This window comes from Apteryx rowi, unplaced genomic scaffold (assembly GCF_003343035.1).
Source record: "Apteryx rowi isolate R43461 unplaced genomic scaffold, aptRow1 scaffold_36, whole genome shotgun sequence".
In the NCBI taxonomy this organism is placed as follows: domain Eukaryota; kingdom Metazoa; phylum Chordata; class Aves; order Apterygiformes; family Apterygidae; genus Apteryx; species Apteryx rowi.
In genome coordinates this window covers 745515-769986 of record NW_020450085.1, presented here as the reverse complement: position 1 = coordinate 769986, position 24472 = coordinate 745515, and the positions used below count along the sequence as shown (strand labels likewise).

General features: G+C 37.2%; 1 protein-coding gene across 1 annotated transcript in view; it reads right to left on the bottom strand.

Annotated features, from left to right (window-relative positions):
- CLSTN2 (calsyntenin 2) overlaps nt 1-24472 on the bottom strand; it is a 238843-nt gene that overhangs the window by 64170 nt on the left and 150201 nt on the right. Inside the window, exons 5-6 of the mRNA XM_026073079.1 lie at nt 22901-23050; nt 4567-4752 (exon numbers count right to left, since the gene is read on the bottom strand). Of these exons, the coding sequence (XP_025928864.1) occupies nt 4567-4752; nt 22901-23050 (336 nt within the window). The remainder of the gene's footprint in view (nt 1-4566; nt 4753-22900; nt 23051-24472) is intronic.

The window sequence follows — 24472 nt, the reverse complement described above, 5'->3', positions numbered from 1 at the left end:
CTTAGACAGCTCTCATTATTTTCTCAAATCTGTTAATGTTTTCACAGTTCTTCCAGTCAGGTATTTAAAGAACTGCTAAGACTAAAACCAAGTTCTGTACCTCCAGCTGGGAATCTTCCTTYCTCAGCAGCCCGGAGATACATCGTGTGCACGGATGGTGTCTTGCAGAATATTGTAGAGCAGACATGAATGCAGACCAAGCGTCCAATAGTCAGCCACAGATATTCACAATAATATTGGTATGAATGTCTCTACATAAATACTGTTCATCCTAAAAATAGGTAATCACTTTAATGTTGGCTTGTGCCAGGTACACAATGGTTGTAACTCCAGGGGTTCTTATCTAAAGGTAGATATAAGACTTTTAAGTGGTACTCACAACTCAGATCAGCGCTCCTCTAAAAAGGGAATCATTAACAAAGTGGTTCCTAGCCACACAGCATATATTTGTTAGAACTAATTTGAAAAAAGAGACATGGAAAAAAGTGTGGTGTCAAGATGTGATAAAACAGTACAGTTCTTTAGAACTCCATGTTTAAYGGAGATCTGTATTTTCCCACAGCCTAACAGTTGTCAGGCATTTTTTTAAAACACGCAATCAGCTATGCAGTTAGAGCCTTTACTTAGCCAGTGAAAGGTAGCATTTAGCAGAAAGTATGCTTGCCATAGCAAAAAGCAAAAACAGAATTTGTGTATTCTTGATGATACTTTGACAAGTAAGAATATGGTGATCAAACCCAAACTGAACAAAAAAATCCCAAGCTAGTAACACATCCCAGCCTCCTGCAGTGTCCAAGAAGAGAAAAAAGACCCCAGCTCTCTGCAGGAGTGTTAAATTTTTTGCTAATAATGTGTGGAACTGTGCATCTTTTTAAGGTGCTATACTACAGTAATAATATAAAAACATTYGTATCATTCAGTAACAGAGTTTCTTAAACATTTCCCTAAACTTTGTTATTTTAAGATAAGGTTGTTTTCAAGTGACAGTAATATCAAACCTAAAAACTATGTGTTTGGAATTTAAGCACTAAGATAAATTGTAGTTACTTTTTAAACTCTAATTCTGGATAACACACCAGGCTGCATTGCCTAATACACAGGATTATCAACTGGAAAACCCCAAACTCAATTTATCCAGATGGCACAACCTATAATAAACTTTTTTTTTTTTTTTTTTAATTCAAGCCACTAAAAAAATAAAATTACTTGCACAGGACATATGCATAGAAATAGCCTGCACCATACCGTATATTAAAAAAAGTATGTTTTTAAACTGGCACATACTTATATTAAGTAACTTATGGGCTCAAGGAAGAAGCTTCACCTCTCACTCACTCTATCTGGCAGTCTGGTAAAAAATTTAGAAGGATCTGTTTTTCAATTAAAATGAATCTGCAAGCCAACTCTGAAATAGAAGTCTCTCAGACAGCTTGTAAAGCTCTGATTCAGCAAGCTGCTTCAGTAAACGCCCTTATCTTCACAACTTATGGCCAGGCTTGGGTAAGAGCATTTGGGTAATCAGCATCAAATTCTACAGGTTCTCCTTTATCTGCCCATATTTTTATGGACATTTATGGGGCACTATGGAAACTCATCCTGGATTATGTGCTCAAGGAGATTTCACTGGAAGAAATCATACTGTTTCAATCCTAATAAATCCAACCAACATCCCAAGCTGCTCAGCCATGTACGTACACAGACCTGAAACAACTTGAACAGGCCATATCTGGAGGTGTTCCCAGACAGCCAGATCGTGCTCCTGGCTCAGTGCCCTTCCCAAACTGAACAGCTGACACCATTTCCTTCTCAAATGCTTTCAGAGTAACGTGTTATTTTCGGGAGCCACGGCATACAAACCCAGTGTTGGACTTGGTACCCTGAGGTGCACTTTATCTATCTCAGTGGTTGGTTTCACAGGCAACTGAAAGCGATGATGCCACCTCCGCTCCCCACTCTACATATTCACAAACTTTGTGCCAGCTGAAGCACTTACTGAGGCACTTGCTGAAACAGATCAGTCCACTGACCTGTCTGGAAGCTAACCAGTCCTGTAAAACCAAGCCCAAACTCTTACTTTTCCATCCGATCAGCAAGTTGCATGAATTTCTTTGAGCCTGCTGCAAAGCTGCACGACCTAGAAGAGAGGGCAGGCTCGCCCCCCCCAGCCAGCGTGTGGCCTTGGAGCTGACCCCCAGCCTGCGCGTATTTCAGGAAACTGTTTGCCATATGTGAATATTAGCAATCCCATTATTTTAAATGTTATCGACATTTAGAGGAAAAGACAGTGCTATAATCATTCTTCCACCATGTTCTGGGCTTCTTAACTGATCTTTTCTAGTGAGATTTATTCTGCGTATGTTTTTCAGAGTCAAATTGTGTCTTTTTTACATTCTTGTATTTTTTATTACTGTTGGATGATAAGGTAAAAAAATGCTTACAAAAACGCTTTGAGGAAGAAGACTAATAATTCCTTGACTTTAAAATGATTCAAGAAGCATAACTGAATCATTTAAGCTGAAGACTTGTTTCCTGCCTGTTTAAGTTATACTGCCTACCTTGACTGTCAAAGTGGGCACAAATCCCTGGGTTATTGAAAGGTAGAGTTAAACCATCAGTCACATAAAAAATGAGCTTTAATACACCTGAATTCTCTGGATTTCCAACTGATAAATTAAGAAATGAGCATGTGATTTATGAACTGGGTCCTTAATTATAGAGAGAGAATCCTGCATTTCAGGTGGCACAAGTGACTACTATTGTGAGTCTGTGATCGCTCAATTCTGCACTCTCTACAATCACACAACGCTTCACTGATAACAAAAAAAGCAGGGTTTCATTCCTTTGAAAGAATTTATTTATCCAACCATTACAATACAATAAGGTCATTTCTGGGAGAAAACTGCTTTCCAGAAATAATTTAACCTGCTTTCCTAAGAGTTCTCTCTAAAGTAAGGATGGCAATAAATACTAAATACCACAGTGTAAACCAGCCCAGCTGCAATTCTGATGTACAGCTCATTGTCATTTATGACCTTCGTATCAAGTCCTATTACCGATTTCTACCCTGCTTATACTGCTCTATAAACATAGGGAACCCCTGTACAAAAAAAATATTTTTTCATCCATTAGACTTTTCCCTCCCATTTACATATACATTCTTCACCCTATCTGTTTTCTCAAGTGCTTTATAAACACTGACAGTTCAGCAATATTGTTAGACACTACCATCTGCCCAAATACTGCCTGCAACTAGCACAATGGCACCGTCAGACCTGTTTTCTAGGATGCCTGTTAGCTGGATAGAGATACAGGAGTAAAAKTATGGGTTTTTTGTGGCCTTAACTATGCAATTTTGGGGTTGAAAATATTCAGATTTTATGAGAACTCTATAACACTCACTTACCTTTACCTTACCTTCCCCAGTCTCTGCAGGTAATTGGCATAAATCTATAGAATCTTAACTGTAAGCTATTTTCCCCTGGGAACTGGCTTTCCATTCTTCATAATTTGGTCAAATAATCATTTACAATTTTTTTTCCTAAAGGTTAGTGTATTGATCTTAACATCTCTGCAGCCCTATTGTGTGGTTATCAAAGCAAATGTAAACCAAATAGCAAAGCACAACAACCCAAAAGCCATGCATTTAAATGGAAAAAATGTATTGCCTTTTGATAGCCTGGAGCAAATTTGCCATTTCAGCTTAAATAGGAGCCAGGGAAAGAGACATTTTGGAGAAGATGAGAAACCATACCATCAGTGTTTCATATACTTTAAGACGACAGGATTTTGGAGGAGGAAGAGAGAAAGCAGATCTCAAAAGGCAAAAGATACATGGCTTAATCTGTGGTCATACTTTTGCAACAATCATACACAATGTCACAAAAACACAGCAGTATCTTAAAGTATTTAATTTCCCTCTCAAAATGAATTTGTATCTTTTAAACCAAGTTATCAGTAGGCAGGAAAAGTGAATAAAATAATTTGGAAATCTTTCTCCTCTGGAATATCACCTTTTTGAAATTCAAGTGTTTCTTTAATATCTTTGTTCAAATGATTGTCACAAACGTTCCTTTATTTTTTGTTTGCTTCAACTCTGGTACAGTATTTATCAGCAGAACAGAAAGCTGAGTCAGAAAGACTGAAACAGAAGATGAAGATTCAATTCTCATCAAATGTTATGGTCTTCCTAATATGCTGGTGTTATTTTGTACAGCATCCAGGGCAAGGTGCCAATCCGTATCTGAAACCTCAACATACTGCCAGAATAATCAGTAGTAACAGAGGGAAGAAAGAGTGAGAAAGAGGTGGGATGAAGAAAAAGAGAAAAAATGGAGAAGGGAAGAAGAAGAAAAAATGGAAGTAAGCAGGAAGAAGGAATGACAAAAGCGAAAACAAATGGAAAACAAGAATAGAGAACTAGTCAAATACCACCACTCCATTCATTTTCATAGCTACAATCCACTATGATCTAGCTGTGCGAAATCCATGTATTGCATGCTTACAGAGCACAGACACCTGGTGCTTTATCTGGAAAAATATAATTATTATATCAACTGAAAGTCATACCACATAGCTTCTGCAGAGATTTTTCTGAGTATGTCTCACGATCACAGCCCTTTCCAATGTAATTAGTCTGCAATTCAATGGTGGTATGTATCGAGGAAACTGGTCCATCGCATGTTTCTAGATGAATGCTGGGAAACAAAGGTATGCTGCCAGAACCAGGCTTGTATTCAATACGTTTGTTCCAGTCTGGAAAACAATAAAAACAACAAGATCCAGGAGTGATTAAAAAGGGAAAGGGATTTATGCAATTTCAAATGGCATAGCTGTTCTCAAAGTTCCCTGCCAAGACAAAAATCAAAGTTTTTGAACTTGACATCAGAGAGTTGCTGTCCTAAAAAACCCCCTGTTTTCTGCCACTCTTTGTAAAAGAGTACCAGGCTCAATTAAGTAATAACACCACTATTAGAGCTGCACGAGCACTGTGGTTGGTTCCTGACAAGAACTGCTGAGCAGTGTCAGTAGGCACCTCCAATGTCCACGTCCCTCTGGCAGCCTCCCAGCCAGCTCTGCTGAGATGAGGCTGTCAGTTGCACTGATTTCAGTCAGATTTCCAAAATTCTGTGATACAGAACAAAATAGCTCTATGGACTAGGCTATATGCATCAGCCTCACTGGACTGTGATTTAAAGCTTTATAACTCTAGTATGCGAAAAGCCAACATAAGAAATCTGTAGTTCCACCTCTTGTCTTCAAATATCTTCTGTAATTTTGTGATGAACTAATAAATGACAGTTAGAGCTGAAAGGACTACCCATGCTCCCAGCCAGATCTAGCTAATCTGGGATCTGCTCATGCAGATGTCTCACAACCCAGAATATTTAAGCAATTACCTGCCTCAGGCAGCCACCTGTCCATGGCATAYATAGCACTAAGCTTCTCAACCGATGTTTCCAAAGCCAACTAAATACGGTGCTTACAACCTGCTTCAGAGAAAACCCAAACAATCAGCAGTAATCAAAAATGTGTATTTCAACTGTCCTTCCTGTTCATAGTTTGGCCACTGTAGCAAAACTCTGAGAGACAATTTACTTCAAAACACTAATAAGAATGCCACATTAATAGAGATTCAAACATTTAATTATTCTGAAGTCACAAACCTATTCTGCTTCGCTTGCCTATTGTATACATCACTGTATCTGTAAAATTTCTCAGAAAAGTACTTTTGTATACATAGCTGGAATTTCTCTGACTATTCATAGTCCTAGCTAAAAGAGTGCTCCATAAGCAGAAATTTTCTTTAAGTCCTGATAACCAATCAAACACCTTAAAGCAAATGTACAGACATTCTTTCTAAATATCAGAGGATGGTAATTCAAAAAATATTTAGTAGGTGAAAGGGTTTGGTGTTTTTCAATGGACCTCATTTTCAGAAAGTATGAAAAAAGGTACTCTCTGAAAATCACACAGTCTTAAACTGGATTAGAAATTCATGAGAAAATTTAAGAGTCCATGCAAGCATCTTGAAATGTAGAGCAATCATTAGAGGAGTCCAGAAAAAGGAGATGGGATGCCACAGTCACTGGTCTGCATTTTAAAATCTGAGCTTTTAGGTTTTCTTGAGAACTTTGAATCCAAATGGTAATCATGTAGCATCCTGCTATCAAGATGAAGCTGGCACACAGTGATACAGAATGTTCCATGAAGTATTGCATCTTTTTATTTTTCTTAAAATCTTTAGGACTTGTACATCATTGTTCAAAATGATGAAAAGACAGCTATGTCTACTCAAAAGCCTGCCCATACAGCAGTTGAGTTGCTATTTTAGTAGTAATTTTCGTGTAATAATATTCACCCTATTCATTCCATATAAAATCAGATGTGATCTGCAGTACTGCAGATATTTGTCTGTAATTGTCAACTTAGCCAGTTCCCTTAGAATTTCAAGTGTCATTCAAGGTACATCATTACATTAACACATCTTTGTTTTCTATCCGTTCCAGAAGCTTGAGGTTAATGTTCTTCCAAGCAAACAAGAGCAGGAAATTACTTTCAAACATTTAGATAAAAATATGATCATTTGCTGCTTGTATATACACTAATAACATATGAATTATTGCTTCTTCAAGCCTCTCATTGACTAGTTAAAACAGAATATTGCTGTATCCAAAAAGAAAGATAAAGAGTCCCATATGTATCTGAATATTTCTGACTATCTTAGCAGCTTTCAGGTTATAGATACTTTCTGGTTTCTCAGCAGCTTCAAATTAACTGGCAGTCATGCAAAATATTCATTAGTGTATGTGAGATGTGACTGATTCATTAACTGCAGCACATCTGACTGCAACCACACACTCACCTCAAGTTATATGAGAAATGGCTTATAAAAATATGCTCTATAAAATGCCACTACTCACATGGAAGAATAATGGAAGCCTTTCGTTTCTGTCACATGAATGTCCTTTGCATCTGAAGAGGTGGTCTTTCATTCCACAGTACTATGTTTCTACTTGGCAAAAATGATAATTTGTATCTAGAGTTTATAAACTCTGTCCGCTAATCAGCTACACTTATCTCAGCTCTAAATTGCAAAACATCAGCTGGACTTGAACTAGTGTCTTTCAGCACTTGGTTCCCTGCAGCATCACAGACCAATCCCCATCCTAAATCCCACTTGCACTTTTTTCATCGACAGAAAGGGGCTTAATGCAGATCTCTGAAGTCAGCTAAGGATCCTCCCTCCAGGCAAAAGGTGATCTCAGGCAGGGGAARGGCAATACTGAGTAAGATACAATCCTGACATAGCAGAATAGTCCTTAAAGGTACTAATAGCTCTGCTACAAATCCACTGGCCTATTTATATAGTAACTGCCCCCATGGCATTTCAGCATCCCAGAGGTGTTGAAGCTGAGGCCAGCATCCTCTTTATCTCACAACCAGTAAGGTTAGTAAAGCTGAAAAGTGTATATAGAATTAGAACAAGTAACAGTAAGTGGTGACAGTGTGAAGAGCTTATTATAAGACGCAAGGCTTTAATTTGGAACATGGTGAAGCTAACCATTTTTCTTCTCGAATATCATCCTGTATTGAACACATTGAAAAGATCAGCACCTTGCCCTCTGGAATATGGCGGCAATTTTTCAGTTCCTCTAAAACTGACTCAGAGGAAGAGTCTTAGGTAACCAGAGTCTACAAAAGCCTATGAATTTCAGAATAGATTTTTTAAATTGGGTCTTAAAATGTGACTCATATCCAGGGTTATGTAAACAGTTAAAAGATATATAATCCCATCTGAAATAGTAGCTTGCACTTGATCAGCTATACTCAAACATCATGGTTTCTCCTTTGGCACAAACTGATGTGCAACAACTACACATTACAGTGCAAACRTAAAAAAGTAAACACTATTTCCACAGTAGATAGGGAAGACTAATCCCAAAGGAAAAGCCTCAAAAAAATTAGCTCTGTTCAACCTTGCAGARGACAGTCGTGGTTTGGATTTTCTTATTCCTTTGCTTGCAACTTGTAGTATAAAGCACTTTCAGAAAACGTGAGGCCAGCCCTGAATGGATTATATGTACAACATAACAGGATTAGAATGTAAATATCGACATATCATGGTTTTGGTTCAGATTTTATGAATTATAAAACAACTATGTGAACTTAGATCTCAATCTCTAAGATCCTCAAACTATTCCCAGATCAAATTGCATCAAACTTCAGTAACATTTTGAGTCTTTAAAAATAATTCCCAATGCACTAAACAATAAAAATTCTCCTTTTAATTGACGGATAATGTAAATGCTTTCCGTGATCTCTATTCGTAACAGTTCTGTATGTGATTTTCTTTCCTTTTGATTGATATATTACATTATAATTCATTTCTAATTTCATTCTCCTGTGTCTACTAGATGGCAGAAGTTGCACCCACCTCTACAGCCAGAAAAGGACTCTAGACTAAGATGATTTAAATAGCAGCCTACAGATTGCATCTTGCTCACAGAATGACTGAATCTGATTTTTCCTTGAAGGAAGTTACGGCACCCACATGTGAGGCGGATGTATGACCTGAGTCACAGACTGGCTGGATCACTGGACCTGAATCGCTCAAGCTGGATGAAAGATGTGCACCATGGCAGCTAAATGTAAGATAAAATTTATACAGTGCTATATAAGAGTCTATGCAACCTCTTTGCAGAAAGGCTAGGACATACGTTTTCCAGAGCAATGTAATTGGTAGATCCTCCCTCTGTTTCCTAAACAACACCCTTGCATCTGTCCTGTCTATGCAGACTTGATACCAGGCTAAAGGTTACTCCTTCTTTTTTTTTTTAAATACACTTCACAGCTTTGCTTAGTTACTTTTTATTAAACATTATGCTCTGTATTAATTTGAAAACCTGAAACAATCTGGAACAAATTAAAATGTCAGTACACACAAAACATTTCAAACAAGATCAGAAATATCTCCGTAGGCTTGCCTAAAGTACATTTATTTTCATTATTTATGGGACTCTGTCTTAGAAGCGGCAATCAGGCAGCTCTAGATCCTGACCAATGGCATTTGGAAGAGCAGTGCGCTGTCCTCACAAAACTACAATTTTCTTACATCATCACGAATTTACTGGAAAGTGTACATACTGCTGGAATACCACATGCTGCAGCCACCTTGATAAATACCTGTTGTACCTGTGTCATGCATTCTCTACCCGCTAAAGATCAGTGGGCATATGACATTTCCAAAAGGAACGCCCTCTGATGCTTGTGTTGATCTTAGCCTTGGGCCCCATGACATGTTATTTTAAAGGCATTACACATCCAACCAGTAGATCATGACATCACACGGCTTACAACAACGAGAGTTTCCTTCCCCTTTCGATCATTCATTGAAATGTTTGCAATGAGGTATGCAAAGGATAAAGAGAAAAACAGTGCACATGTGGGAAGCATAAGGGTTTTTTGTATAATTCTGGCAAGCGTTATACCTATCCTGAATTCTCAAAAACAGACCCTATCTTTGTAATACAGAAACTCCAATTCATACTTTTATTAGCACTGCGTTTCTGCATATGAACCATAGGCTTTCTAAAAATATTCTCCCTTTAGGTGATGCATCTCATTCTACATATTTATATGTGTATACGCATGCTTGTATACACTTACTCCTTTCTCCCCATCTTCTCCTTTATTTAGGGGAAGGGAAAATCATTTGGCAGTCTAATTTGTCTGATCTTTATAACGCTAAAGTTAATTTTGAGATACAGTTTTCATTTCAACAAAATTATGGAGCTGAATAAATAAAATGAGATCTTCCTCAAATCATTAAACACCTTGTTCACGTGTAATGACACTACCCCTGAAATCTGATCCTGCCACATTCTGCTGGATTTCATTAGGTAGCTGTAGCTACAGACCCAGGCCTGTATTTGTGTATTTCAACAGTTCAGACTAGCTAAGACAGTGATCAAAACATCCAGTTTGATCATGGTAAGAAGTGGACCTATTTCATACAGAAGCTGAGTATATTATTCAAGGGAGATTTTTTCTTTTGAGAAAAATATGTTGTTTTACTTTAGGTTTTAGACTGTTGTGACAACTTCAATGTTAAGAAATGACTTTTCTCTTCTGTGACATAAGCTGACAGGTGAGTCTTTGGAGGTGGGGGAAGGCTGATGTGAGGAGCAGTGATTGAGCCTATGGTGGAGGGAAACACGTGGAAACTGGATCACATCTTTCCCAAGATGCTAACCCAAATCTGATGRGGTCTTGAAGAACTTTCAGTTCAGGGAGTATTGACAGTCAGCTTAGTATTTTTTATCTGCAAACACTTGTTTTCTGACATTAACACTACCTGATCTATAGCTATGCTACTCTCGTATCTTCATGCAGATTCTCAAAACCAGCTAATCCTTCAGGATGAATCTTTTCCACTCTACGGTGCCAGCATTTCACAGTTCCACAGAAGCAAAATCCATGTACAGATTATATTTTCCTTCAGGTAATTCACAGMAACTAGCATCAAGGTACTGTTCTGGCTATTAGATCCTAAGACCATATAGGCACCTTAAGAAGGCATAACCGCTGCAGTGTAAATATGCTCACTTGGATTTTATTTTATTTGCAATAAACTCAGCGGATTGTCAAAACATGGCACAGTCAGGCACCTACTGTGAAGGACAGAAAGGACTCACTACAATTTAACTTAAAACTTGTTTTTACATCARTAACAGTTTATACATAATATTTGGGGACTTAATCTACTGACCCAAAACAGCACAGTTTCTCAAACTATTGATATCCGGCACTTTTTCCCCCCCTAAATTAAAACTAAAATCCCTAAATTGTCCCTGGTGGCTGGGAGCAGCCCCCGAGTAGCTGCTGGGAGCATGGTGCCCTCCATGCTGGAGGGGGCTGGCTCTGCCCTGGCTCCGCAGCTGTTTGCTGAACACGGAAAGGAGGAGCGCGCTGGCAGCTTGCTCTCACAACACGCCRTGTACTTGCGGCACACCCTCTGGGAATCACTACGACTCAGGGTAGGAAAGTCTACCTCTTTCTTCCAGCTATCCTTATACTCCTGATAAAGTTGCTATGTGTCTCTTATTTTCTGATGGATTAAGGGCGCCTTCATGAGGTCCACAGGACACTATAAAACAGCCTGATAAGGGCACACACTTAGATCAATCCTGTTACAAACACAGCAATCCTATTGCTCATCGCAGGCTGCGCGCACACTTCAGCTGCTCCGCCGCACGCAGGCCAGGTGCGGGGAGCCGCCTCTTGCAGACACACCGAAAGCAAGACTCTCCAAAACACCTGCTTGAAATTCTGGCAGTCAAAATGCATAAAAGGCAAGACGTTCCAACACGTTATATACATCATAACGTGTATGTACAGTCTGTGCGTGGCCATGAGTTAGATACACAATGTGTAGTTTTGCCTTTTCCAATTGCATATTGTTAGGCTATGCATGGTACTCGAATTTCCACTTCAAAGCAACAAAAGTAAAGATTAAGGATTTTTTTTAGTGTCACAGTATAACAGTTCCTGCATCTTTTCTTCTGGACAGTAATCTCTCTGTATTTATGGATGTATAAATTGTGCAATCTAGAGAAAAAAAATATATTTCCAAGGATTTCCAATTTGGAAAAAAAAATTAAAACCCCAAGACATCCAAAGCATTTATCTTATCTGCTCTGCTTCCTTTTCTTCTGGACCAATCCTCCTCAAAACTTCTGAAAAAGGAAAATTTTTACTTGCAAAATGGAAATCTCAGCATTGAAATAAATTTTTCCAGAAACTCTGAATGTTGTTTCTTCACACCAATTATAGGTGAACAAAACTGCATTAACATTATCATTTTAATTTTAAAACGTCATTAACATTAAAAGGAATCATCTGCTATGTCTGGTCATTCCAGAAGGAAAGTTAAAAAAAAAAAAAAAAAGAGAGAGACTGGTAGCGGATGCACTTTCTTATACACATTTATTTCTGTGAAGATCCTGAACTACTACAATAACCAAGTCCATCCAGTTTGTCTGAATAGTTTCCCATTCATGTAATTGATCACTTTACAAGGGAATAAATTTGGTAGGATGGCAACTAGTCACGTGGCCAGCAATCAGCTAGTAACCATCAGCAGACTGCTACTTCCAGGCTTCATCAATGTCACCGGGCGCTGCCCAGAGTATTATTTCCTAAAACAATTTGCCAAGTGTTAAAGGGATGCAACCAGTCACTGCTAATGGAAAAAACTCCTTTCTCTCTTGGGAAGCAAGTGTGTAGCTTTACAAGGGTTGCCTCAACTGCTACCACTTCTGGCAGACGTATATTACCCCAGCATATATTGTTTGGGAGAACTTATACCAAAGTGAAACAAGATTTAAGGATCTCGGGAAGCTTCTCATGCTAGAAGTCTTCTGAAGAAGCACTTGGAAAACCAAAAAAAGATGCCTCTGAAATGGACTGAAATTCCAATTAGGGTATTTTTGATAAAATGGTAATTTCCTCTCCCTTTTTATAAACATATATATAATACGTATGCACACACACACACACACGCATATATAGATGCACATGTATATATAAAATAAATATATATATACACATACCTATATAAAATAAGTATAAACACATATTTTTAACCCCTCAAAATAATCTTCAAAACTCTGTTCATTCTTTTTAAAGGAAAAAATGATCATTTCTCATCCAGCTAGTGGTATGACAAAACTAAAAAAACCCTAACAGACATAACAGGGTTTGACAGCTAAAATACAAGCTAACAACATACACACAGCAGGACAACTAAATCTGATGCCACATACGAATTTAAGCATGTTAAATATGATGAGTGACCTGCTAAGGCAATGACGATCAGAGGGTCTGACCCCATTAAAGCCTGGCAGACAGCTGAATGGAGATTCGAACTAACTTCCAAATCCCTGCTAAGGTACCACGGTTTGCTAAGACATTTGAATACAGATCTCACAAGCATCAGGAAACATCCACATAAAGTTCTTCTCTGCAACATCCTGATAGTTTTGAAAAATAAATAAATAAAATGAGAGAGAAATTTTAACTACCGCAGGATAATGGTAAAATCTGCTCCTAAGGAGTAAGTGAAACATACTGGAATAACTATTGAGACTGAACTAGTGATATCAAGTATGCAACTGAGGGATAAAAAACAAAATCCCAGTGGTGGGGACTTAGCATTGCAAAATAAAGATATAACAAACTAAAAAAATAGGAAACAACAGCACACACAGAACAAAAGCTGACTGGAACAATTTTTTTTTTGTGAGATCATCTTAGAATGATGATAGGTATCTACTGAGGCAAACTAGGTTTAGATACGGTTAGAGATTTCTAATGTTTTTAGAAGGACAAACTATCAGAAAACGATGCCATTACAGAAGAGAAAACTAACTTCCTAGCTACACTGGGTACAAGTGAATAGTGTTTGGATTCTGACAGTCCTGAGTATAATAGCCAAGAGTTTTCATTACTGGATAGTACGTAAGGAGGTTCACAAATTCCAGCAAACTGACTCTAAAACATTCAGGGGAGCAGTTACTGAAAACAACTGAACTGAGGATGCCAAAGCTTGTGTGGAAAGTCTGCAAGTTCAAGTCCACGGTGCAAAGACTATCTGGAGGCTGTGCTCTATGCAAAGCATAAGGAAAAGTTTCAAACAGCTGGACATCCTGAAGCACTTTAAAACTTGAGCAGAGGAAACAGAATAATGAAAATATCAGCTGTCAGCTACATCTTAGAGGTAAGAAACTTAAGAGCAAAGTAAGAATTGCCACAGTCATGCTCACTGAGACCTTGCAATGAAAATCAAAACAAAAAGATTCTGTAGTAGGAACACAGAAAAGTGAACAAAGAAGCCGTAAGAATGACCTTTATAGAGTTATACGAGAATAAGAATAATCTAGTCATTGGTCTAAAATGAATGATTTTTTGCATCAGTAAAGACAGAAAAGACAGATTATAGTATTTCAACTGTAATATGGATACAGAACTGAAAAAAGAGAAGGCACCAATGAGTTACTTTAAAAAAGTAAAGCTGCTGGCACGCAGGGAAGTTACTAGTGAGGATCCTTGTCCATCAGTCTTGAGATTGCTATTTGATATTTCCATTAATGGTCTTGGCACAGAGAAAGGACTGCTTTAATTACTTTTGCTGACAACAAAACTAGAAGGCAATTCTATATTGGAAGTCAATATAGAAACAAGACATCACAAGTGAAGGATAGGATGACCTTGAGAACTGATGCAATAGTAATACTATTCGATAGCAATGATACAAAGTGCCAGTTCATGCTCAAGAATTTCTTCAGTAAACTGGTGACTCATGATTTAAAACCAACAGATGGAAAAAGAGGTGATTCCATTAGGTCAGTAATAGCATGTCTATAAGCTACCAGTCTGATATGGCCAAGCAAAACAAAAGTAATCTTGGAATATATCAAGCAACAGATTTCCAGTAGAAGGCCGCTGTGAAAGGAAGTTGTGAAAATGCTTACCTGGAGTGCTCAGAAAAGATACATTTAACTGTAATACATATACCTAATAAGCAGAGGAAAGGAGAACCTATCCTAAAATAAAATACATTTGGAACATACATAGGTATTTGATTCATACCAAACAGATACAACTGCTTTCCCTAAATATATCTGACAGGCCAACAGAAGGAAAAGTTAGAGAACGATGCTGATACAACAAAGGGCTATGCAATTGTGTAAACTTTGAGCTAAAAAATCAGAAGCCCTCATCAGTTCAATTAATTTGCAAAAATTTAAAATACATATATTCAAAAGACCAAGCATTTTATTAAAACAGTGCCATTAAAGATGACAGTTGAATGTAAGCATTTTCATTATAGATACCCTGTTATAAGGACATATAGCTAATTCATACACACAAACTCCAAGACGGGACTGCCACAAAGTTTCCATACTTGGAATAAATTTTATTAAAAAAAAAAAGAGAAAGAAAAAAGGGAAAAATTTTTTTTATAGATAAGAGAGCAAATAAAAGCATTGTATTTTAAACTGCCAGGTATGTGCACATGAAGAAGGATGCAAATTGATTTATATTTATTGCAGAAAATATACAGGCCTTTAAACTGTGTTCCTGAGGACTAAAAGCATTATTCTTGTAAGCATGGTTTCTGCACTTGATCACCCTCTCTCCCTCTTTTCCCCCAAATAACCAATTGCTTTAGTAATCTCATTGCTCCTTGTTAAGAGCACTGACAGCTCAACAGCCAGTATGGTTTTGGTTTTGCTCTGTAATTGGATTTTACTAGGAATCCCACGTGAACACCATTTTAAAATCACTTAGTGCCTACCGCAAATAGCATCTATAAAGCATGTTGACTCAGACGTGATCTACGATCACTCTGCTGCTACACGAGGAGGTCCTGCCCTTCTCTGGCGAAGGGAACAGTGGTATTTCGGGAGGAGAAGTAAGCCAATCAGACCCTTACATGGCCTCAGAATGACCAGTCAAGAGGAAGGGGGTGGCAAGGCTCTGCCTTTTGGTGGTCACAAAGCCCTATGTCAGCTTAGAGAGGCCTACGCGTTTTTAAAAAGATGTACGAGGCAATATTTTAAAGACACATTAACTACTCCTATAGTTTATAATAGTTTATTAGGTAAAAAAAAACAGCTGTTCATTTCAGAAGTATTTTTAAACAAACACTGAGTGAAAATGACATTGAGGATTTTTAAGGAACATACTTTCTTCAGCTACTTTATATTGCACACAAAGGCTCAGGTAATTGAATAAAGTGTGTATATGGATTTGTAGTACTGGAAGATCGATGTAGGGAATCTTTCTCAAATCAGTAGAACATTTCAGACTGGGCACTATGAAATCCTGTTTCCTCATCAAGTCAAGTCCTAATAATTTTCTCTTAGTTGGAGGCTACTAAATATTGGTTGTGGGGGGGCTATATTAAATTTGGCAGAAAAAAATAAGTCATCTTTGGCCAGACTGGGGTTAAAGACTTAACCATCAGGAGACAAGCTGGCTATTAATTTTTGGACTGTCTCATCTTTGGGCAGTGGTGCAAACATTTTTTGAAAATACAGCTCTTATTTCTTTAGTACATACTCATCTTTGTAAGACGCATGTTCAGGCTTCATCATTTCTTAAATATGTGTTTTCAGAAAAACCGGTATCCTCAGATACTTCCTTGCGATATTCAGCTGACTGGTTTAGAGAAGCTTCTTCTGTGCTTTCAGCCTTAATAACTACTTTCTATTTGAAATCAATTGGATGTTAGGACACAGCCTGACTTTTGGTTTAATTGTTCAATTAATGAGCAGAGCTCAAGCAGTCTCAAAATATATTTTAGGTGCTCTGGTGACTTGATTCCGTCCTTCATTTTCAAGCAGAAACTCCTCTTTCTTTTCTTCTCCCTTTGTAGTCCATCACTACCACTAGAGAGCTCAGTATGCCAATAATTATGCTTTCAACTTTTTGTGCATCTTGCAACTTTCAGCACACTAGTTTATTACATTTTACTTCCATTTCTTATTACACTAATGTAGTAGTGGACAGGTCAGCAAAAATTAAGTCTTTTTATCAGTTTTGTAAAGACCCTTCCTAAAGGCAATAGAAGTTACAAAAAGACACTATTATGGAACCATAAAAAAGTTAAAGGAAACATGATCTAGATTACTATTTTTTGACTTTTTCTTATTTAGGGATCATGTGATATTTTTAATGAAAATACTACATGGATATTTAGCTCTGTGTCACCACAAGAATTTTCAGTTACAACCAAATTATGACAAACCCCAGTTTTTGTGCTTGTTTCCACATATGTCTGAGGATGCACATCAACGGTTGGCTGGTGTGATGGTCTGCTTAACTTGGACCAGTGCTTTTTAACCTGTAGTCTGTAAAGTATCATAAACAGTCTGGAGAATTGTTTGAGCAACAACCAAGTTAAGCGTTATGTTTTTAATGCAAACCTGTTTGGAAAATCCGATTCATAAAATAGTTATTAATGTTTCCATCCAAGTCTGTTCTTCATCCAGTACTATTCTGTATTTTCATTACTGACTTGGAAAATGAAACAGGGAATATACCTGCTCAAACTGCAGACAATACCAACCAGGGAGGGCCAGCGAAGACGGAGACTGGAATTCAACACTTCAAATCTTGACAGAGGAGATCCAGCCTATTAATGCAAGAGGGGTGTTTGCAAGATGCTACATGTACCAACTACACTGATACACAGGGAACAGCAGCTTTGGCACCACTTGCAGAAAATGATCATGAGATGATGATGATGGCAGAGTACAGAATGAGTATGAGTAAGCAACACTAAACCATTCTGAAAAAGGCAAACGTAGCAGTGGGATGCTGAAACAAGCAGAGCCTGCAAGGCTTGGGAAGTAATCCTCCTGCTTTCCTCAGCATTAGGAACCTGCTAACTGCAGCAGCGTGTTCGGTTTCGGCTACCACATTCCCCCCAAAAGATGTGGACCAAAAGGAAAGAGTCCAGATGGGAGTGACAAGAAAGCTCAGATTAAAGAGAAAAAGTATTGAGAAAGRTTTAGTAAATTGGAGTTGCTTTATCCAAGAAAAGATGACTAGTGTGGGCAGCACGTTAACCACCTACAAACAGATAAAAGACTGCTGAAGAAAGGAAATGATCTCTTCTCAACGTCCATAAAGGTGGCCAAGTAGTAACGTGCTTTAATAAGTGAGGAAGTAAACCATACGGAAAGTTTAGGAAAAAACTCTTAAGGCAAGCAGGGAAGCACTACAAATGACTGTCTGGGTATATGATGGAAGCTGCATCACTGCAGGCCTCTGTTCTTGCCTGGACAAAAATTTGTCAGAAATTATACAGGCAGAGTTAGAGTTGACCCTGCCTAAAAAAATGTCTGTAGATATCTTCCAAACTTACACGTTCATAATTACTGAATTATCATGCTCCTATTTTAGTTTTTCTATATGTGAACCCTGAATGGTCCTATTAATTGTTTATCAAATAAATATGAAATAAAGTAATAAATTAAAAAAAAGTAGATATGAAGTCCTAGAAACATATATATCACTGATTCTAAATCAAGAGCTTGTACTGCAAGTGAAAACCTATTTCAAAAGTAAAAGAAACTGGTCGTATACACGAGCAAGAGACAAAGACACACAATATGATTACAGAAGATTGTGAAATTTTTAGCAAAAGGCTTTTTTATGAAAATCACTGAGCCTTCAAAATCAAAACATTTAGGTTAGAAAAGGTCAAATTCAATGTACTTTTTAGCCTTTTCATTTTAAAAATGTTTTGCTTTACTGTTTTTAAAACACAACTTCGTTTGTATTCTGCATATTCAGTCCCCAAATGAAGAACTTTATTTTCTGGTCCCAGTTCCTAACTGGAACATTCCCAATATGCTGACAATGTTTTTGATGGTTTACTTTTTCTCCTTTCTCTTCTAATGATGACGCAATGTTTTCACATGTATTTTAAATGACATTCACATTCCTGTATTATTCCTGAATGATCAGGTTTCTGAAACCACTTCAAAAAGTTTTTAGTTTGCCCCAGTACAAATGGAAAAAATTTCTGAAATCTTGAGAAGACAATAATTTATCCACAACTACTCAGTGCCACTTTTGGGGAAATTTTAATGCTGTTAATAAATTTTGTGTAAAGAAAACATGAAAATGTATGTTGTTTTACCCACAAAGCACTGTGAAGTTTAAAGAAAAAACAACTTAAAAGATCTTACTAGAGCAATAGATAGTCATGAATATGTCAAACAAAAGAAACGTTTTCAGCTGATAAAAGAAGATATTTTTATGTGATTTGGAGGAATAAGTTTCAGAGTATATACTTCCCCATAGTGGAAAGATCTCTGCTTTCATGACTTATAATACTGCTTGTGATGTGCAGAGCAGGTCAGAAAAGAAAAAAAAAAAGTTTCATACAGTTCTACTTCCTTCCCTATTTTTCACTTCTACTTCAGTGCAATTGTGCTGAAAAGCTATGATTAAATATATTATTCTCCATCCTTATCTGATTTGTTATAATATTCATTTTTTCAGTAAAGTTTGAATCCTCCCTGTTTTGAATAAAGCAGAAGTAATTTTACTGAAATCAATATTTATGTGACAATAAAACTACTGTAGTGAGAAGAATCACGCTGGAAGTGAATCTACAGAAAAAATGCAGTCTTTGTTCTGTGTCCACAGAAGTGGRAAACAAAAGCAGAGCCTGAAGGAAGAGACAAAACCATCAAAAATGTGCTGAAGATGACAGGATTTCTGATACCATGAAAGGTAAACTTGGAGTTGAAATTATTTCTATTATTTTCCATTTAAATTCTCTTTTTTATAATTAGTGCATTTTCATAGTAAAAAAAAATCTTCTAGCTCTTATTTATAACACAGTCTCCTTCATCACCTGGCAGTAAGCGATGATTCCACTCTTCGAAATGAGTAGAAACAAACACAGATGCAGCAGCACGGAGAGGAAATTTGTACCATAGCTATTGCAAAGTCAGTGGACAAAATTCATTCATATGAATTTTCAATTAAAATTAAAATAACTGATTAGGAATGAACTGGATTAATTGATTTCTAGTTTAAGAATGCTTGGACCATTTTAGAGTGGCCTACTCAGAACTCCTTGATGCCAGTTTGGYTCAAGTTTCTGTTTCTAAAGTAGCTTTTTAACAAAGCAGAGGCTTACCAGCGGCTCAAAATGTCTGTGTGCCGTGTGGAAAGGCTTGCCAACAGTATATTGATGTTCATCCCCCAAAACCAGGGAAGTAGCTTCTAGAATTAATGAAGACTTGAACAGTATTAGAATTGTTCTCTGCCCCAGGGAAAATTGTTTAAAGAATAGCACCTAGGCCCGTTGAATCTTATTTGCCCTGCTATACATGTTAGTCATGTGGAGTCAGCCTCTAGAAACAGGAATCAATTTGTACATTACATTTTATGTATGCCAATTCTTCACTGTCTCAGCCCAGTGCAACGTAGGATATTTGAAGGGCATCTGTTATCACATCAAAATTTTAAACACTGAATTCACATCAGAGCAGCTATCATCTCAATTTATGATAATCACAGAAAGAACTGCACAATACTTCAGATGACTAAGGCTAGTAGCTTTTAAGAATCAACTGCCAGTGTTATAAATTGAAATTCCAAGTATCTATCTGTTCAAGATAACACTGAAGAACAAGACAAAAATCATGTATCACATTCTGGCAGCTTCTGTTTTATAACCAAAGGCTCAGAATAGTCATCTCTTCTTTCAAGCAAAATATTATTGTACATCTCTTAGTCACCCAATGTTTTCAAATATATCATTATTTCAAAGCACATGGAGCAAACCTGCTGGCCGCCATTTTGTGGGGGGATTAATAAGAGTCACAGGCAGAGGGAAATAAGGGCATTGTAAATGTCCTATACGTGTATATGTTCTCCATTCTCAGACTCCTGACTCTCGGTTTCCTCTATAAGCACTGGAAATACTACCAGTAAATTTTGCTTATTTGATTATTTCTAGCAACAGTTAATTTTTAGAGATTTCAGCTCAGAAAGTGAAAAGCAGCATCACATACATGACTATCTTCACCCTTAAAAATAAGCAGGCATAAAAAAAAAACTTCAAGAGAAATGAAGAAATTTCCGGAATTAATACATCACATCTTATTTTCAAATTATAATGAATGATTTGGTCATTAAGGATTAATATCATATAGACACAATTCTTTACCTAAGCACCTTACACCATAAGTAAACAAAGATAATCCGCTTGCACTTTTTGCCATTTGATGTGGATATATGCCAAAAAATGTAACATAGTCTACTACCAATTTCACAGATGGCAAGGTAGAAGAATTTCACTGACATCAAATGTGCTCATTTGAAAACACCATGGAATAAGCTAGAGCAGAACCTATCTGATATATTTGATACTTTCCATTGCCTACGATGAAGACCCACTGTAAAATTTTGTGTCAGATCAGTAAGAAGAAAGAACACATCTGTGCCAAATTGCCACAGAACTCGAATCCAGTATTAAATAAAGAAAAAGGCCAAATTCAAGCACAATGAATTCTATCAAAGCATACCCTTTCCTATCTTTCTGAGATGCTTTAGATAAGCTGCTCTCTTATGCAATGTATTGTATCCTTTAAAGAGTTGTTTTGCATACGTTGTTTTCCCTCAAGTTTTTTCTTTCTTTCCCTTCTTCGTTTTCTTTTATAATCCAAACAGACTGAGCAGTCTATTCTCTCAACATCACACATCAAAAATAACAAGCTGGCAGCCCTTCCTATTAAATACCTAGTGTTAAACAAGCCACAATACACATACAGCTCTCCGATTTCTAGGAGGAAAAAGAAAAAATTTTGTATGCATAAATAAACAGAGCTGATGTCCAGCTTTTCACTAAAACCATAAATAGGTTGCACACACTTCACATAATCTTAAGATAAACAAACCACACTCCAAAATATAAAAATAACACAAACCTTATTTGAGGTTGTTTCCATTACTCTTCTTGAATACCTGAAAATGTCCCAATGATCATTTCTACTATAACTGATACTTGAACTATAAAATAAGTATGATAATATTAGGCAATAAAACCACATCATTAGTGAGGTTTCTGTGCAAAAATTATTCAGTCAATGAAATACCTAAATGGAAATAACATGGAAACTGGAAATCAACTATTTCAATATGATTCCCAAACTAGAATTTGGTGATATTTCATCCATTAGCAATGATTCCATAAAATGAAAACAGAACAGATCTACAATTGAAAGAGTTCTTACTTGTTTTATAGAATAAATCGTGAGGTTTTGAATATTCAACACTCAGTTATAAAATGCGAAAATATTTTATAGTTATTTTTTATAAAAATGTTCCTCAAAATACCTGGGGGGAGAGAATCTAACACATTCCTGAAAAATTTAAATGTTGTTCTGCTCTAAATGAGGTCTGTGAAAATGGAACCATGATATTGCAAATTTATTTTATCCCAAGGTCCTCCAGATCAGGGCTGACATTTTATAAATAAAACCCTTTTTCTTCTAACTGTCAGTTCTACAAATTTACTCAAGTACAACAGTAAAACTGATCTTTTCCTTCGCAAGCACTCTCTTTAATAATTCAGGTTCGTCCTGAATGACATCTGCACAACGTGGTTATATTCGGTCAATTTGTCACTAGAGCAGCCCTAATTCGCACCTTAATTCTATATAATTTGTGGCATATCTATCTTCCCTATACATCACCATCTAGGYTTTTCCCATTTTGAAAGAGAGTAGGCTCCAGAACCTTACAACTTTTTTACAAAATCAGTTCCAGCTGAAATCTCTCAACATGAGGACGGTAACAAGTACAAACCATTCCTTTCACTACGACTGCCTGGTGAGCACATGTTGCCTTACACATACGTGCATGTACAGGAAAGCCAACTCGGTACCTGAAGCAAGATGATATAAACAACTCTAGCACAGGAGGGGAAAGTACATTGTCATGGTGGCTCCAAAAAGTTTATTTAAAGGAGTAGTAGAAGAAAGGCAAGCATCAGTAGCATTTTTTAACCTTGCAGTATATTCAGACTGAATTAAAAGACAGCTTGTTAGAGTAGAACTTTTGCTTTTTTCTTTCCTAACCTGCCCTTTGTTCCAATGAGGGAAGAAACATGGCAAATGTAAACAACTGTAAGAATATTATCCACATTTTCAACATGTTCTGAATAAAGTAAGCATAAGAGATAGCAGTAGTTTTCTATACCACTGCAATAAGCACCGTAATTTGCTTATTGTGAGGAAAAAAAAAACACCACCAAAGAAAAGAAAACTATAAAAAACTACTAAACCATATAACTTTTAAACCTTACCTTGCCAGCCTGGTTTGCACACTGGTTTGACATTAACTCGTACTAAGACATTTTCAGTTGCATGTTTTTGCCCACAGTCAAAAGCTGTTACCATTATCTCATACTGGTGCTGTTTATCGTAGCTGAGCTTCTCAGTGTTTCTGATGTTACCTACAGATACAACACAAGACAACATTCAGCAACTACTTCTTGGCTAAACTTATACAGATTATAACATTCAGGGCCTGGTTAATCAAGTCCTTTGYGACCAGACCACTCTTTGGGGCACGCAGGACTTCCACAGGCAGTACAGTTACGAGGAATGGACAGGTTTTTTTCAATCCAGCATAGAAATAAAGAAAAAATCCTCTGGCTAAAATAAGTTTCTCTACTAATGGCAGGGATCTATACAGACATATCTGTATCAGAACACATTTGCTCAACAATATTTTCTAAAGGAAGACTGTGAAACTAACTAGTAGTTGCATCTTGAAATACAAAACATGAGATACAATCCTATTTGCCCATGTCTTCCCAGAATACACTGCTTTAATGGAGCAGCAGCACTCGCAGTCCTCAGCTCCACTGCTGACCACCTCCCCGAGTTCCCTCAAGCAGAAAGACAACTCACAACCTTGAGACAGAGAGAGCAAAGACTGAGTTAAAGTATCTTCCTTTTCCCCCTGCTGTTATTACCCTTTAAATGAGGGACATTTCAAGCCCTTTAACCCCTTCCCCTGCATTTTAAAAATCAGAAAGGATGATGAGGCCCAGAATCATCCTCTACATATGCTCACCAGCATTTGATATGACAGCACTGAGTTACCACATGGAAAATAAAAATCAGCAACAACAGAAATTATCTGCTGAACCTGAGACACATATAAGGGTGATAAATTACCTGCACCAGGAACAAAGAAATTATGACTTTCACATGGAAATGAAAAGATCTTTTTCAGACAGTACTTCCTGCAGGACTGGAAGATCACCATTCAAATGCACTTCAGTGTATTTAACAAGTTCAGCATTTTAATTCTGTCCATTTCCACTGAAATACCTTCCTAGCTTAAACTGAAACTGTTTAATATGCTTCACATTTTTGTTCTAGGCTGCTATACCATCCCTCTGAATGAGCTTGCTTGTTCTGGAATCCAGGAAATAAACTTTCTATAAATGGGAACTCTCTGGATCAATGCTCCACATTATAACTGCTTGCAACATGGATCTCTAAAGCAAGTTATCTGGCCTAAATTTGAAAATAGAAGCAGCAAAATCCTGAAGGATAGTTAACTAAAGTGGTCTGATTTCTACAGGTGCTGATCTAAGTATCTAGCGTTGGATTGTGCTGACACTGTTTTTTTCATTCATGTGAAACCTGAAAAAGGGGGAAAGAAGACAAATGGAAGAAGTTTTTAATTAAGCCTTTCCCTAAACCTCCCTATCACCATTCCTACATCATGAAAGGAGAAGCAGAAGGAGCTGTGAAGGCTAATGTGGAAACAGTACTGCGTTCTCCAGCTTCCTCCTCTTCCTCTTGCACGCCCTCTGCTCTCTCCAGGCAACCTGAACACTGCCATGGAGATTCCTCTCCCC